Source organism: Dromaius novaehollandiae, chromosome 1 (genome assembly GCF_036370855.1).
Source record: "Dromaius novaehollandiae isolate bDroNov1 chromosome 1, bDroNov1.hap1, whole genome shotgun sequence".
In the NCBI taxonomy this organism is placed as follows: domain Eukaryota; kingdom Metazoa; phylum Chordata; class Aves; order Casuariiformes; family Dromaiidae; genus Dromaius; species Dromaius novaehollandiae.
The window spans coordinates 214,560,286-214,576,622 of NC_088098.1; the positions used below are offsets into that span (position 1 = coordinate 214,560,286).

Consider the following 16,337-nt stretch of genomic DNA (forward strand, 5'->3'; position numbering starts at 1 on the left):
GATGCACTAAAGCAGGATCCCAGGTCTCTTTTGTTCTTTTTACAGTGGGGCTGTGACCTCCAAACTGAACATGAGAAGTACCTGGTGAAGCACTGTGGTGAAGTTCCCTTGTTTGTGATTAACTACCCATATGACCTCAAACCTTTTTATATGCGGGACAATGAAGATGGACCTCAACACACGGTGAGTCCGCTGGTCATCATTCTAGCTCCTTTTTGGCTAGGCATCTGTCTTAGTCTATTGATAGGTAGATCACAATAGTTTTCTGCTGGTCCTCCAGTCAAGAAGATAAGCCGTCCATCAGCTGCTACTTTCCAGTCTTTTTTGCTCTTGTAGGAGAAATCCCCAAAGCAGGAACAACAGGATGAAGATTCAAGAGATATATAAGCAGGGATAGCTCATTTATCTTTTTTATTTAAGTTACTTAAGACAGATTTGCCATAGTTATTTCTTGTCTTGAGAAACTTCTGTACTGCTAGGTGAAATGCTTAGAATTTCATGGCTCCAAGCAGCCAGTGACTCTTCTGTCACGTAGATCTACTGCCCGAGTATGTAGCATGTAATCCTCAAATAGCAGATAGAGACTTCTTCTGCAAGTCCTATGCTTTGAGGGTGTGATTTCCTAATTGAACTGAGACAACTTGAAACCTTGCTTCTACTAAAAAGAGTGATTAAGCCTACCATGTGTCACTGCTGCTTTGTTTACATCAATTCTTGCAACAGTTCAGCTGTGAGATGGGAAACAGAATCTTGCAAAATGAAACAAAGAAGAAAATCAGTCCAAACCTGACACATATGCAGATGCTAACACTCTGATCCTAACACTTAGATCAGCATATCAATACCATTGATCCATCACTATCATTACCAGTAGAGCTGGCTCAAGGAAAGGGGGCAGGTAGAGGTCAAACACATTTTAGCTTCAGCTGAATGGTCGAAGCAGCTTAAACTCTAAGGAAATCAGGGCTTCAGGAAATTTGCCTGTGTGTCTTTGTCTGCCAGCTCGTAAGTTGCTGTTAGGTTCTTTGTACCCTTTTCAGGCTTGCCTACATGCACAGGCTACCCCACGAGAATAATCTGGTGGGATTCAGTTCACAGCACATGCTGCGGATGTCCTCCATCTGGAACAGCACTGCCCTTGGTTAGGTTTTGCTTAGGCTTATGCATTTCTACCATTTGTGGCATGCAGCCCCCTCCCAGCCTTTTCTGCCAAGTGGATTCCTTGGTTTGATGCAATTAAGCAAAGTGTCTTCCCTTCTTGTCAACAAGAGACTTTTTCTGCATGTGCAAATAGTTATTAAAGTGTCTTGGACTCAATAGGATTACAGTAGCTTTTTACTAACAGCCTGGCTCTTCTAAGTGTCAACCATCTTTTGATGTAGACTGTGGTTATGTGGTGTGACTTACATTACAGTTCTCTTTCTTCAAAGGTTGCAGCCATTGATCTTCTAGTACCAGGAATAGGGGAGTTGTGCGGAGGCAGCTTGAGAGAGGAGCGACTGCCCTTCATCGAATCACGCTTACAGAGGTACAGAAAACCCACAGGTGCCAGCAGACCAGCCTGACTGGGTAGTGTTTCAGCAGCCCTCAGTGGTAGGGAGGCCAGAGGACTGGAAGAACAACTAACACTATTTCAAATGTCCTATATTTTGGCTTTCAGATATCTATTTATCTGAGTAAGTGATTGCTAACTGGTAAAGAAGGTCTTGTGCTTCTGTTGTAGGTATGCAAAGTGCCTCTCTGTTTTAGCTCATTACAGAAGAGTTTGTTTTATGTTGGGAGAGCACCTTTTCTCCGCCGGACAGGGCAGCAGGATGCCTCAGCTGTGAGGAGGCTGCCTAGGACAGAGTCTGGTCTGAAGCGCTTCGTCCTTGAGCCTTCCCTTCCCAGCTCATGTGGCTGAGAGCTGATGGCGAAAGTGGAAGTTGTCATGTAGACAGAGCCTAAGTATTTTTGTCAGCACATTGTGTAACTGAGGAACTGCAGTTAGAGTTGCAAGCTTCACTGTCTGTGACGTGACTGGCCTTAATGGCATTATTTCAGAGAATACTGTTCTTTGCTAATGGTTTGGTGGAAAGCTTCATTAGGAGTGGATGGGACCTATGTTGGGTCATCTGGGCTCTTTGACAGTCTCCTTCCCTGCTGCCATGTTCTGGTTTGTGTGACTGAGAGTGATTTTAGGCTAAATTCAGTCTCCAAATTTCAAATCTGGTGGTTAGTTAACAATCATCGACATTATAGATGGGGGAACCCTACATAGACAATTACTGCCTGGATCCTGTTTCGCTTTTCAAAAGAACCTTTCATAACTCGTCTGAGTCAATTTGTGCCAGTCATACACTTGTACAAAGCAATTTTGGAGGAAGATTAATCCCCGAATAACGTCATTTGCACATTGTGAATGACTTTATCACTTAAATCAGCTGCATGCTCACAGACATGTATCTAGTCAGTAGAGAAGAGCAAAATCCATTTCAGCATAATGAATCCAAAAGGCAGGGCAATTAAAATCACCAGAACATTGGTTCCTAATTTATGGTGTAGGATGCTATTACTCCCTGCATTGCTTCTCCCTTCGAACTCTCCAGAAACAAGCATGCTTCAGCAGAAGCCAAGTACAGTGCTGCCTGCTGCACTTTTTCATTTGATATTTTTACCCAGGGGTCAGTGAGATCTGGAATCCACTGCCCTCAAGGCATGGGGCTAGAGAAGGAGTGCTTGTGGGGATTAAGGCCAGAATTTCTTGTTTGACAAAAAAAGCCATAGGAATTATTTCAAGCTACAAATGATGCTTCTTCAGTGGCCTTCAAGTACAGCTCTGCCTTGAAGATGATCTGGAAAATAAGACTGAAAAAATAGGACCTCTTATCACAGGTTTGTCTCTGTTTTAAGTACTTGGGATCTGATCTGGTGAGCCAAAATATTTTGTTCTTGCTTTCAAATCTACTTCCCGTGGAGCCAACGTAATTGAGAGATGAAGAACAGGATTCTTGTCTCCTTATGCAGGTTTCATGGAATAGTTCTCAAAGTCCTAGCCAGGGACAGTTTTGTAACGCACTGAAGATTAGAGAAGTGGATGCTTTTGGCTTACAGAGAATTTTTTGCATTGAGAGAAATGGAAGAAACTTCAGCTTCACGCCAGTTCTGTGTGGGCAGGAAAAGGGGAGAATTTGCACTGGCAGCAATTAGAAACAAATATTTAGTAGTTTTACAGAAGTTATCGCACATTAATAAAACCATGGAAGTTTAGCGGTTTTATGCACTAAAAAAGGAGAGAATTTGCATCGTTCCGTAGCCCACACATGTGAAGAGATCTTATTTGACTCATTCATAAATGAAATCTGGCTGCATGTCATGGTAAATTTAATATGCAAGCCTGTACTCTCGAAACATTCACAGGCAGAGTTTACCAATGTGGTTAAAGTTAAGAATATGCACAAGTCTTTGCATGAAGTTGCGATCAACTCTGTATGTTTACAAAATAAACTGCATTTTAAGAAGCATGTCGAGAGTCTATTGAAGATTGTCTACCAAGTGCCAGAGTCCACAGAGGCTTATCATGTCTTCCCCTAGTTTCCTGCCTTTCCTCTTCGGACTGAGTTTAGTCATCAGACCCTCCGTTTCATTGCAGCATTCTCTTCTAGACAAGTGCTGTTTGTACAGATCTGCTATGTTCTTTTACTTACGAGGGGTTTTCTTTTTGTTCCATAGATTGGGACTCGCAGATGCCTACCAATGGTAAGACAATATCTTGGTCTGCAAGCTATATTTCTTCTTTTGAGACTCTTTAAACAACTGTTTTGTTTTTTGATCCTGTTCTTCAGAGGAGATTTCTTGGCCCAGTTGCCCTGCCATCACTGCCAGTCTAAATGGAACAGCCAGTTCATTTGAACAAAATTTAATCTAATGCTACTTAGTTTATCTTCCCAATTTGTCCACTCATAGCACAATTCATTCCTGTCATTATTGCATAAAGTGGATTAATTTTCAGCCTCTCAGTGAATTTTGATACTAAATCATTAAACTGTGTCCAAAATTGAATAGGTTCTGACCACTACTGCATGAGATAAACAGGGCACAGAACCACAAGCGATTTCTGACCTTTAACAGCTCTATGAATAACTCCCTTTACAATAGACAAGGTAGCTGGGTTGAAAAATTTTCCCTAACAAAGTGTTCGAAGCAATTACAACTGCTCTCCTAAGGAGACAAAACAACCTTTGAATTAATGGTCTAGCCTATTAAAATGACAAGATTTTTATGCTCCTCTTGAAGAGTGTTTCTTGGTATGCACTTTATCATAACTACTGAGATGGTGACCATGCAAGAGAATTTTAAATTTAGAAGAGTGTGTTCAAATGCTCTTTGGTATTGGAATGATCATTAGGGAGATTGTCGTGATAAAAGTGGAATAAGTATCAGATTCTTATCCTCTTCTCTTCCCACAATATGAAATCATTTGGAAACAGCCCAAGGCATTGCAGACTTTTATATCATCCATATCCAAACAGGGTGAATGGAATGTCTTCCTATAGTGTTTACATTTATGGGCCAGAATACACCATATCATTTCATCTGACCCAGAGCATAACTCTTCAGGATTTCTCTCTGTAATTTATCTGAGCCCATAGCTTCTGTTGGTATGAAATATTTTTAGACAGCCATACAGTTTAACTTAGACTGAAGGTGATGTCTATGTCCCCAGATAAGACTGTTGGCAGAGAGTTGTTCACATGCCCAGTGTGCCCTCTCAGAATACTGCCAGTGTGTGGTAGGAGGTAGCACTCAAGCTGAATCCATTTAGCATGTTTTGCTTGATTTTACCCCCTTGGAACTAATGTGAAATACTTGGAAAAATCCCAGGACCCCAGGTGGTGCTTGATAGGCCAGATTGTTGTTTTTCTCCTCCTAACTCTGGCCAGCACCTGGTATTCTAGAGGAGCATAGTTAGCAACATTAATGCATGTAGGTAATTGCATACTGGGTGTACTGGACAGGGAAGGATTATCCTGACCAAGAATGATCAGTGGTTGGGTTAGATGTTGAGATACAGCCTGAGGAAGTCTGGTGTTCAGTGTCAGAGAGCCTTCCAGCACTACTGAGATGGATCAGTCTTGCCTTACACTTCCTTCAAGGGAGGATAGTAAGACTTTGTCCATCACCAGCTTGCAATTTCATGTGAAATGTTACCGTCATATTTGGATACTCTCCTCCCCTCTTCCCTCCACTCCATCAGAGATGATGCAGCTTCCCAGAGAAAATTAACGCTGTTGGTGCCCCCTACCATAGCAGGGTCTGGTGTGCTAGAAGGGCACAGGGTAGGAGTGTCCTGGGTTGCTTCTGGACTCCAGTCCAGAATCTGACAGAAAACAGGCAGGTGGCTTTGCCAGCATCCACCTTTTCAATGGAGGTGGCAGGAGAGACTGAAATCAGTCTCCTTCATTTTAGTGATTGGGTTTAGTCTCTAAAGCTGGCGCACAAATTCTTTGGAGAACAGTTGAATCATTCCTTTTGAAGTGTAATATTTGCTAACTTTTGAATGGGCAGCCTTATGAAACATCCCTTTTGAAATCCTTTATATGCTGCCATATCTCTGTTTCTACCTGTTTTCTTCTCCCACTGAGCATGAGGATACTGTGGGAGCTCACTACCTCTAGAACTGCTTCAGGAGTGCCCTGCGTGCAGAATCATTGGGTGTAGAGGGAACTGATGATCTGAAACCCTGTTTTGCTTTTGTCCATTCCTGCCTTTCAGAAAGCTTTTCAAAAAGGTAGATAAAGGAACATTGCAGGACCCCTCTGAATCTCCTTCAGGTGGATACATCTTTCCTGTTTTGCAGGTTTCTTTCCATAAAGAATGATTGGGAGAACTAATTGGCTTGACTTTACAGTTATTTTATGTTATTTTCACACTCCTTCCTTCAAACAGTAAATAGAAAAGAGCTCAGTACTGCAGATGATGATCTTGGCTAGACTGAGAGACGTCTATGGAGATGAGATGGGAAAGCCAGGAGATCGGGGATTACTCTGGGAAGTCGCTCGCTGCCTGTCTGCCTCTTTCCTCCTGTTTTTTGCCAATTTAGGCTGTTAGCCCTGGGGGGCAGAGACTGAAATCCCTGTGGCTGTGTGGTATGAATACATTGCCTTATACACTGGGGACCTGAGCCTGATAGCAGCCTCCAGGTACCGCCTAAACACAAGCAATAACAGAACAGGTACTTTGTCATGAACAACTTCTCTCACCGCCATCACCTTGAGCAACTTTTCTGATACTCCTTCTACACAAAAGACCCATTTCCTCACTCTGATTTTCCTTGTGTGCATGAATGGAAGAGATAGATAGCATTGTATTGAGCCCTTTACAGTCCAGGTACCTTTCTGATCTTCTAGTGTAATGCTGGTGAAAGTACATAGCACCAGAGCAGGTGTTATCTGCTTTCTCAAATTAGATGTTACTGTGTCATCTTGTTCCTGTTCTAGATGGGCAGGGTTGAGCTGTGCTGGGCTCCTCCATTTCTGATTTTCTTTGAAGCGTAAATGCCAGAGCGTTCTGTTGGGTCCTTGTCCTTGTGTGGCAAGGTAGGAAGGAAGAGTTGAGCATCAAATGGGACTTGAGAAACAGCAGCAGTGGTGAACCACTTCTAATCCATGGGCAGTGACAGAATTAACATTCCCTTTTAACCTTCCTTAAAGCCCAGTGAAAACAGGTAGCCCTTAACCCTCTTTGGCAGGAGGCTGGTCTTATTATCACTGCTAAATAGATGGAAGAGCCCAGAACTCTGTGCTGGACCGTATGGAGGCAGGCAGAAAGTCAGTACTAATCCGAACGTCCCTAACGTCAATGGGAGTGTTTGTCATTGACCTCCCAGAATACCTTTGTCATGGATTCCCAAAGAGACTTTAGCTCTTTAGGTGGCTGCTCCAACAGAGCAGAAGCTGTATGAAACCAAAGATGGTGTTTCACTTGACATTAGAACCTTGTGGTATTTTGCATGTTTATTGCCTAAAACATTCAACAAAACAGTCCTTCGAATTTCACGTCATTTCAGTAGTAGTTTTTCGTTCCCCAAGTTTTTCTCTTTAATGTATTTTTTTCTTCCTGTAGAACACTCAACTTCACGGGCTGTGTAATGTCTTTGTTCTTTTAGACACACTTTTCTTTTAACTGGCTGAGGAGGTTTCAGTATAACAAGGGGGTTAAATAAAAGACCCAAGCTTATATTTGTTTTGAAAGGAGACCAACAAAAAAGAATATATTCTGCTTATGAATGGTCACTAAGAGAGCCCAGCTCTTCATAGTGCATTGCAGTGCAACACAGGAGCTTATGATGATAATAAAAGGATGCAGGTTTTTAAATGGATGAAAGGAAATACTTTTCTAACTTGGCACATAACAAGCTCCTGGAATTCTCTGCCAGGGGATGTTGTTGCAGCACATAGTTTAGTCAGATACAAATCTCAGAAGAACTACCAGTCCTCCAGGTCCAGGGCACAAACTCCGGGGCCAGCTGGGGTCATGGAAAAATATTTCCCCCGTGAAATAATGCTGCACAGTCCCCCCATTGCCAATGGAGGGCTCAGGCCTCCTTTAGAGTATGAGCTACTGGGAGAGATAGCTAGACTAGTTCGTGACTGTTTTTGAGGTGAGAAACATCCAGTATCTGGAGATTATTGAATGAAGAGAACCTTAGGGAGCATTTTCCTGCTTAAAGGGAATTTTCTCTTCATCTGCAGGCAGTTACTTTTCCTTTCATCTGAGAAGAATGGAAAATTTCTCAGTTCCTTTGCTTCTCTTAAGCACAGTCATCAGAAAGGATTCAATGGACTTTTTCCATTAAATTTTAATAGTTTCGGTTTCAGTCCTTTCTTTGCCAAAATGGCTTCTGAAAGTGCTTTGAGATCTACAGGATGAAAGCATTGGATAAGCAAGGGCAGAATTTATTATTGTTCATCTGGACAAAGCTGAGTTATTTCATCTCTTTTACAATGACTTTATAAACTCTGCTGCCAGCAAAAAGGAAGAAAAGATGCGAGGCTTAGTCTCAACTGTCTTGGTACTGTCTGAGATGTGCTCATAGATGTCATCAACTATGCTTGTGCTGTTATTTAAACTACTAGTTGCAGCTAGAGTCATCACCAGCTGGTTTGCCAATTCCACTCATGGGCAGCACCCATATCCCTCAAATTTATGAGATCTTATTTCACAATATCAACTTTGTGCATCATCTTCCTTGCAAATCCTTAAAAAGGTGCTAGGAAGAGCTCCCTGGAGGCAGTGCCCAGTACCTCAGCAGAAGCTCACCTTCTTCTTCACACAGTCTGTATGAAGTGGGTAGAGATGAAGACCCCCATGTTGTTGCCCAGGCTGCCTGCACGTACTCTAAGCAGTCCTCATCATAGGTGTGGGTTGGATAGAACTGAGCCTTAGCTAACCAAGGCAATACCCAGCAGACAAAAAAACACATGGGTCCCAGGGCTCAGAAGACATATGCCCCACTCTCGAGCCTACTGTTCAACTTGCAGCATTGGCATAGCTGCACTTTTCTTTGTGTGTCAGTGCTAGAAACAGATAAGAAGTTCTACTTCTGAGTTTACTACTAAAGCAGTGGAATGGAGGTGGAAAACCACTGGGGAAAAAGACTGAAGATTGGTTTGATTGTAAGAAATGATTTCCCAGATCTTACTACTGTTAATGAACTGCAAAGGAAAATAAGATTTCATGATTTAAAAGGCATACTGTCAAGCTGAACTGCCACAGTAATCTCTTGCAACCCTTGAATTTGTTGGAAATTTTATTTCTATTCTGCAAATAGAGGTGATCAGTCACATTATTTGGCTCCTTTCTGTTAAAACATAGCCCTTGATCCAACAAAATATTTAAGCACATGAAAGTCCTATCAAAGACCATAACTAAGTGTCTTAAAGACTGACACTATTGATATGTATCTAAGCGTACTGGCCTCTTTTTAAACAGAGATGGGGAAATATTCATACATGAAGATTAGAAGCATGTAATATATCTGGAGTCACTCAATCCCTTACTAGTGCATTCATATAAAGAATAACAATTCTGTGGCCTGGGCAAGCTAAAATGTGACTCCGTAAATCAGCGGAACCATTAAGCTGTTTTTTCCGTCCTGTGAAAATAAAAATAAAGCTGTTGGTGACAATTTATAGCTGCAAGCTTAGTTCTTGTGTATCTCATCAGATAGAGTCCAGCTGGGAAACAGGGGTGTCTAAAGAAAAACCATCATAATCTTCTGTGCAGCATTGCAGCCACAAATTAACACCCATATCTTTGGAATATCTGCTTCCAAATTAGGGAGCTGAGATTTCTGTGGGCAACCGGTACTGTTCTCCAAAACAAAATGTCTTGTTCCAGATCTGAATTTTGGACAGGATATGTCCAAGATTTTTTGCTGACCAGCTGTGGGAATAAATGAATCAGGCTATAGAGTGATTGAAGTAAAAGTAACTAAGAGCCATCATAATTATCTTAAAAGGAAAAAAAAAGTCTGAAGGAATATTTTAGCAGACAGCAAGACCTATTTAGTCTGTGTGACAGTCTTCTGAAGAAATTACTGGAAATGAAATGACATAGACTATTGAAAAGACGACTCAATAGAAAATGATAATCTGTTGTAGGGCAGATTTCCACACCAGCATGGCAAAGGCTAACCAAGCCTGAGCAGACGGCTCTGTCTCTGACGATGGAAATGTTTTGTGTAGGAGTTTGGGTTTGTGTCCCTACTTCAGATTTAAAACTTACAGAGGTGCTCCCATTATGAGCAGAGCTGTAATGCTAAAGCTATTCTTTGTATCCCAGTGATTATTTTTCCTAAGCGGAACAAGCTGTAGTATATTGGCAAAAGTGTAGCTATGCTGGTTTAAATGCTTTTTTATTTGGGGCTTTTGCTAATACAATTTGCTTGTCAGCGAGCTGCACCTTTTCACACCCTTGACCAGCACAGGCTGTGTTGGCAGAAATGCACATGGTTAGGGTCAAAGGGAAGTAATTGAGATGGAAGGCAAAACTCTAGATAAAAAAGCTCTCTCTGATTACATCAGCATAACCATGCTGCAAATGTAACTGTTTGTTTAAATTACAGGTATCTAGACCTCCGAAAATTCGGCTCAGTTCCTCATGGAGGCTTCGGAATGGGGTTTGAACGCTACCTACAGTGCATCTTGGGAGTGGACAATATCAAAGATGTTATTCCTTTCCCCAGGTTTTCTCACTCCTGTCTCCTGTAGCTCCTCAGTTGACTCTCACGGAGAAAACCACTGGTGTTGACCATATGTGTGCAACCTATTAGCACATGACTAAGTGTGATGGTTTATTGGGAGGTCAAGAGAATTTTTTGTATCAGTGGAATTTTGGTAAATGTAACACCAGGTTATTGAAAATAATATATTTTCTGGTGAGATTATGGAAGCACACTTGCAGTTAATTTGATAACTGTTCTTATCTTCAGTGCACTTCCGAGTATTAATAAATCCCACTTAACTAAAGGGTTAAGATTCTCATGAGAATAGCACAAGCCTTGGAAGTACTGAATAAGCATTGCTGGGAGGTATTTTTTTTTTTATGTGAAATATCAATAAGGAGGTGTGTCCTAAAGTGTACTTGGAGCTAGGACTGCTGTGAGGCTTTAATAGGCTTTAATTAAATGCCTGTGCAGTGCCTTGAAGAGGGAGTGTTATAAAATTATGAAGTATTGACGTTGCTGTGATGCATTTGCTCTTACAAAAGGGCAGCAGTAAAGTATGATTCTCGCCACCCGAAATTAAAAGCAAATTTTGTTTACCTTGAAAAAGTCAGTCAAACCTTGCAAGGAAAAACGTCATACTGTAATTGCTGGAGTGAATTAGGTGAATGCGATGTTTGATTTTGTGAATCATCAATAAAGATGTACACTGAGTTGTTTTGTAACTCTGTATGGTTTCTTCTTTTGTCATAAAACTGGCACTCAGCATCATAGTGGTTCCTCTAGTCTCCTTAGTAGATGTTTTCTTTTTTATATACCCCCATTAGCTGCACAGCTTCTGCAGGAGGTATCTGTTTTCTGTCTCCAGGAGAGCACATGTTCATAGCAGAAAGAAATATTCCATTAGATGAGAGTTCATTCATATCGCTGAAGCCAGCTTGCAATTTAGTGGGGGGAGGCAGGCAGGGTTGTTGTTGCTTTGCTTGTGGTTGTTATTGAGAAAATATGTGCTTATCTGGCCAAGCACATTTGTCTATATTTCAAAACAATCAACATGTGCTCCCAGCCATTGCATATGTATTAAGTAATTGCTTATCACTATAGGATCTGAACTCCTTGCAGTCTTTAGTGGATTTATGTTCTCAGCCTCCCTGCCAGGTAGAGAAGTATTCATTTCTCTTTTGAAGACAGGATTGAGGGCAGATCAGGTGACTTGCCTAAGGCAATTGGAAACCAGTGGTTTATTTGGGACCTGAACTGAGGATTTCCAGCATCTTTCCCTTCTGAATTATCACCATCCAGCAAATGGTTATTTGCATAGTGCTTACTCCTGTGAAGCCCAAGACTGCTGCAGTGTAAACAATATACCTTGGAATCTTTTTCTCTTTATGTAACAGCCTTATTTGCTAACGAACCCGGTGTAAATTGGCGCACACAATGTGAAGTGGCTGCAGAACAGCCCTGAAGACTTCTGAGTAGGTGAAAGAGATTGAAAAATAGTAATCAAATAGCATTGCACTGATAATACTGCAGTCACCGTTCTCTCTGGTAGGCCTGTATAATACTGCACCTGCAGTATCTAAAAATACATGTTTATGTAATGTGGCACCAGCCATGTTTCCATTTGGTCCATGGCTGGGGCTCGTACGTATTACGATCAGGCAGATAACCTCACCACAAGGTCATTGTTTTGGGGCGTTTCTTATATGTGTTGAGAGTGTTGAGGCATCCCTTACATGTCCAGATTTCTTTCATATCTTCTTCCTCCACTTGAGTGGGCAGGTGTTAACTGTGCATTTGCTGGTTTGTGGTTTCCAATACAGCCTGAGTCAATAAGTCCGATTCCACAGAAGGGTTCAAGCACCTGCCTCGCCTTGGAAACCACTGAGAAGTCCCTAAATCAGACACTCAAGTATCTGCGTGTGTTTGGATCATCTCCACTTTTAATGGGTTGTCTTAATGTGGGCCATCACTGACTAAGCTGAGCCCTTATGTTTTGGAATAACTTCTTTCAGCAGAAAGAAGCGGAAAGAGTACAGCTGCCAAACAGCCCCATGCATACCACGTTCCTAAATAACTACCAGTTAGCAAGGTGTCCTTACTGAGATCCTTAGCTGTTGATTCTGTCACAACTGCTATAAGCAAGAGGGTTTGGACTGGAAGCTCCTCTGTTGAAAACAGAGTGGGTGAATGGCAAAGCAATGTCCTGGCTGCTCTTATCCCTGGAGCAGCTTTGGGGCAGCCGGGTAGTTTCTGGCATTAGCAAGCTGTTCTCAGGGCCAGAATGCAGGAGGTTGTTGATCGCTCAGCAAGGTGCCGAATCTGATGGGCAGGGTGGGGCTGAACAGCTAAAGGTAAAAAAAAAAAAAAAAAAAAAAAAACCAAGGTGTGGAAAAGAAAATAATAGAAGGTGCCAAATAGTCATAGAATGATGTGGCATGAGTGACAAGTTTAAGGGAAAGACAGCAGGAGTGTTTTAAATAGGCTTGCAAAGTGGTTGTCAGGGCCCGTATGAGGTGACAGCTTGCAAGAACAGAGGGCTGGCGTGATCCACCCTTCATTCTTTGCCTTGGGAAGAGGTTTCTGTAGGACAGATAGAATCGTTGAACCTTTGATTTGTGTACAGGCAGGTGTGCGAAGAAGAAGCGTCAGAGGGGGTTTTTTTTTTACCTGTTTTCAGCCATTGTATAAAGGCAGATTTTAAACAAAGATGTAGCAAAGATGCATTCTGAGAGATTCTGGGTGTGTTTCTCCGACTGCCAGTCCAAGAGGAGCAGTCTCCCTAGTCTCCTCAGTGAGCTTCTGTTCCAAAGGCACTTGGTGAGTTGGCAGACCTGATGGGCTATCCCCAATGACATGGCTGAACCAGCAGAAGGAAAGCAAAGTTGTTCCCAATAGAACAAGCCAGATGAAGGCTCTGGCTCAAAAGAGAGAAGAAAAGGTTGTCCAGTCTTGGAAAGAGTCTTTGCCTAGCTGTGGGAGGGAAGGGAAGATAGAGGCTGAGGCCTGCGTGATGGCACTGCTTAGGGTTAATACCGTGATTGGCGTTCTTGTGAAAAACTTGATTTATGGGTATGCAGCAAGGGAGGGAGTTGCTCTTTTTCTCAAGGTTGGCATTATTCGCCTCATGCTATGTGTATATATAACGCCAGTTGGTATTGCCAAGAAATGTGCTGTGTTTTCCCTGGGATTTCTATCTGGAATGTCATGCATTTCCTTTGAATCTCCTCTCAGAATGAAGCGGAAGTTAATCTAGAGGACAGAGGAGGCCATTCCTCTTGGACGTGTAGTCAGGGAAATGCACTGAAAATTTCTTCAATTTAGTCGTTTCCTTGCTACATCTTACAGTCTGCCTTCCTGCAGTGGTCAAAACCCAGTAAAAACTCTTGATGCTTCTTCAAGTAAGAGACTCTTATTCTTTGTATGTAGGAATCATCTCTTAGCCTGAACATGCGATGCAATATCTCATAGTGGGATTTTTTGAACGCAATGAGCAGTCGGCTCTCAAGCACAGGTAACCAGCATCCTTTCAGTAGGTTTTTCGGCAGTTTCAGTTTCTGAGGCAGCTGGCATCACCTCTTTTCAGGTTTGTCCTCACCCTGAGCTTTTGAGGTAAGAATCAGCGACACTGATAACTGGGTCTGTGGGCTTGCAACAGTAGACCAGAGAGGTGGGAGAAGACACTGCTGGGGATAAAACAGCAACGCCATCGGCTTTGTGTAACCAAATGCAAGCCTCTGAGAAGGGTGCTAAGAGGGTCTTCACTGGCACAGGAATTTTAACTGGATTACCTGCATTCAAGTCCCCAGCCCTGAGGGAGAAGTAGCCCAGTGGTCCTCTCTCCAATTTGTTCAGTAGTAGTTGTAATTTGTAGCTTGTTAGTTGTTGGAGGGAATGCCAAGACTTTGATGGGAGATTTAATGTATAGTTTTGCTAGACCAATATTGATTGTTTTGGAAGTAGCTTATACATGCGTTCTTCTTTGAGGGAGAAGGGACTAATTTGCCAAGAAACACTTTGGTCATCATTCCCATTAAATGTGTGTATAGAGATAAATGAGACTTTTCCACTACTGAAACCAGTAATGGTAGTTATTGCTGCTCTTTGAGCTTCTGCCTTAGGCTTGAGAAGAATTGGGAGATGGATCCAAAGGAGAAATAAGGAAGATTTTGTATAAAGACCATCAAAGTCCTAATTTCTTCAGATCTAACCAAAGCTACAGAAGCTACAAAAATGGTGGTCTTGGGGGTTAATTTATTGTTTTGTCTTACTGTTTGTTGCAAAGCCCTGACCTGCTGATGGGCTGTAAAGTTTTATTTTATGATCCTGCTAGTAAAGAGGTATATGTAATTTACTGTACAAGTTCTTACAGACTTGGCTAACAACAAGTCTGACCCAGAGTTCAAAGAAATTATAGCTCCTGTTGTTTTATAGCTACTGTGAAATGTATTATTATCTGTACTACAGTTATGTCTCAGTGTCTTCTGCACAAGGTGTTAGGCAAAGATGCTATAAAGAGATAGCTCTTGCATCCTGCAAGCTTTCATGAAGAGGGCAGGAGAGGGGCAAGACTGTGGCCATCTGAAAGACATATACCAGCTCCATCAGAACTTGCAGGCTTGATTTGGGGTAAAATGTGGGTGAAACAACTTCAAAATCCATGTTGCTCTTATTATCAATGCTATTGTACCGTGGAAAATTGAGACATCAATTAAGTAACTTGTCCAGGGTTATCGGGGATATGTGGCAGAGCCATGGACCTGACGCAAATCACCCAAATCCCTGCTCAGTGCCTCCCCTTGAGACTTCTCTGGTTCCTTTGGGTGCACTACTACACTAGAAGCAATGCAGGACTTCTCAAGTGTTTTGGTTTCAAATGCATTTTTGGCATTTCTAAGATCTTAAGACTTTGTTTCAGTGATTTCTATCAATCCCTTTATGTCCTGAGGCCTTTCAAATATAGCAGGATGTATTTTACAGTGTTACTGTTTGTTTTTATTACTCTTATAGTTGACCTTTTTTTCCAAACAATTTGAGGCAGCCAAAAGAGTACGTTTTTAATTTTCTTTGCAAAGCTTGAGCTATGCTCACAGAGCTTAGCAAGAGCTTTCTGCTCTTCACCAATAGCTGCATATTTTACTTATTGTCTGCAACAGGTTAATATACTGATAATTGTGCATGCTATAAAAAGTTACCCATCATATGAGTTACTGACCAAAAATACACAAGTTGCTCAGAAAAAAACATCACATGGTCTGGAAGGTGGCCTCAGTAAACCATGGTAAACACCTAGTTTCTGTGTTGAACCGTTCTGTATGCTCTGCCATGACTTCCAAAAGATGCTAGATCTCAAGCCACAGGAGAGAGTAATTATATTTCATAGGCACAATGGCTTTGTAATAATATTCCTATGGTGCCTTTACCTTCAAAGTGACTTTTGAGCATTCAGTAATGCCTCTGATGCTCTTTGAAGATCCTGAAGATCTGTCTAAATGCTTAGTGTTGTGATTAAGCCGGATTAAGCTGTGTGAAGTAGCCTCGTGATCCTTGTTTTCCTGAGACGCAGGCCTCCCATTTTTCTTTGCCTCTCTTCGAGTTGCTGCTCTGTCAACGGAGGTGCTGCTGGAAGTGGCCCGTCCAACCCTGAGACAGACTCAGCAGGCCCAGACAGCCCCAAGCCCTACCGACCTCTCCATGTCCATGCTACCAGGGCTGTTCATGCAGCAGTGAGACATCTGATGCACAAGGTGAGTGCAGAGAGGTCAGGGACAGACAAAGAGACTTACCTGAGGCCATGGAGGGAAGCAAAGTCAGAGTCAGCGTCAGAGAGCTAGACTTCCAGGCTCTTCTTTGTGAGTTCAGGACACATTTCTGCCACCTCTGCATGAAGTTACGCAAGATTGGTTCTCAGCTGGCACCAAGCAGGGTGGCCAGTCTGCAGCTCCAGATGATCCAGCTGTGAGCATTTACAGTCTGCAGCGATACTAGCGTGACTCTAGCTGGTGATGCCTGGCATGGTGGAGTCTAACGATGGCATCTCTGTGTAGCACAGCTTGAAATGACATCTCCAGTTGTTTAAATAAATCATCATGTGCATTCAGGCTTGCCCAATAACATGTACGTCATCACG

At 42.3% G+C, this 16,337-nt stretch overlaps 1 protein-coding gene across 2 annotated transcripts in view; it reads left to right on the top strand.

Annotated features, from left to right (window-relative positions):
• NARS2 (asparaginyl-tRNA synthetase 2, mitochondrial) overlaps window positions 1-10,932 on the top strand; it is a 48,015-nt gene extending 37,083 nt beyond the window's left edge. For both annotated transcript variants that reach the window (XM_064505187.1, XM_026096132.2), the window contains exons 11-14: window positions 46-183; window positions 1,431-1,528; window positions 3,712-3,738; window positions 10,109-10,932. In XM_064505187.1, coding sequence (XP_064361257.1) covers window positions 46-183; window positions 1,431-1,528; window positions 3,712-3,738; window positions 10,109-10,253 — 408 coding nt within the window. In that variant the 3' untranslated portion in view covers window positions 10,254-10,932. The remainder of the gene's footprint in view (window positions 1-45; window positions 184-1,430; window positions 1,529-3,711; window positions 3,739-10,108) is intronic.
• The last annotated feature ends 5,405 nt before the right edge of the window (window positions 10,933-16,337 follow it).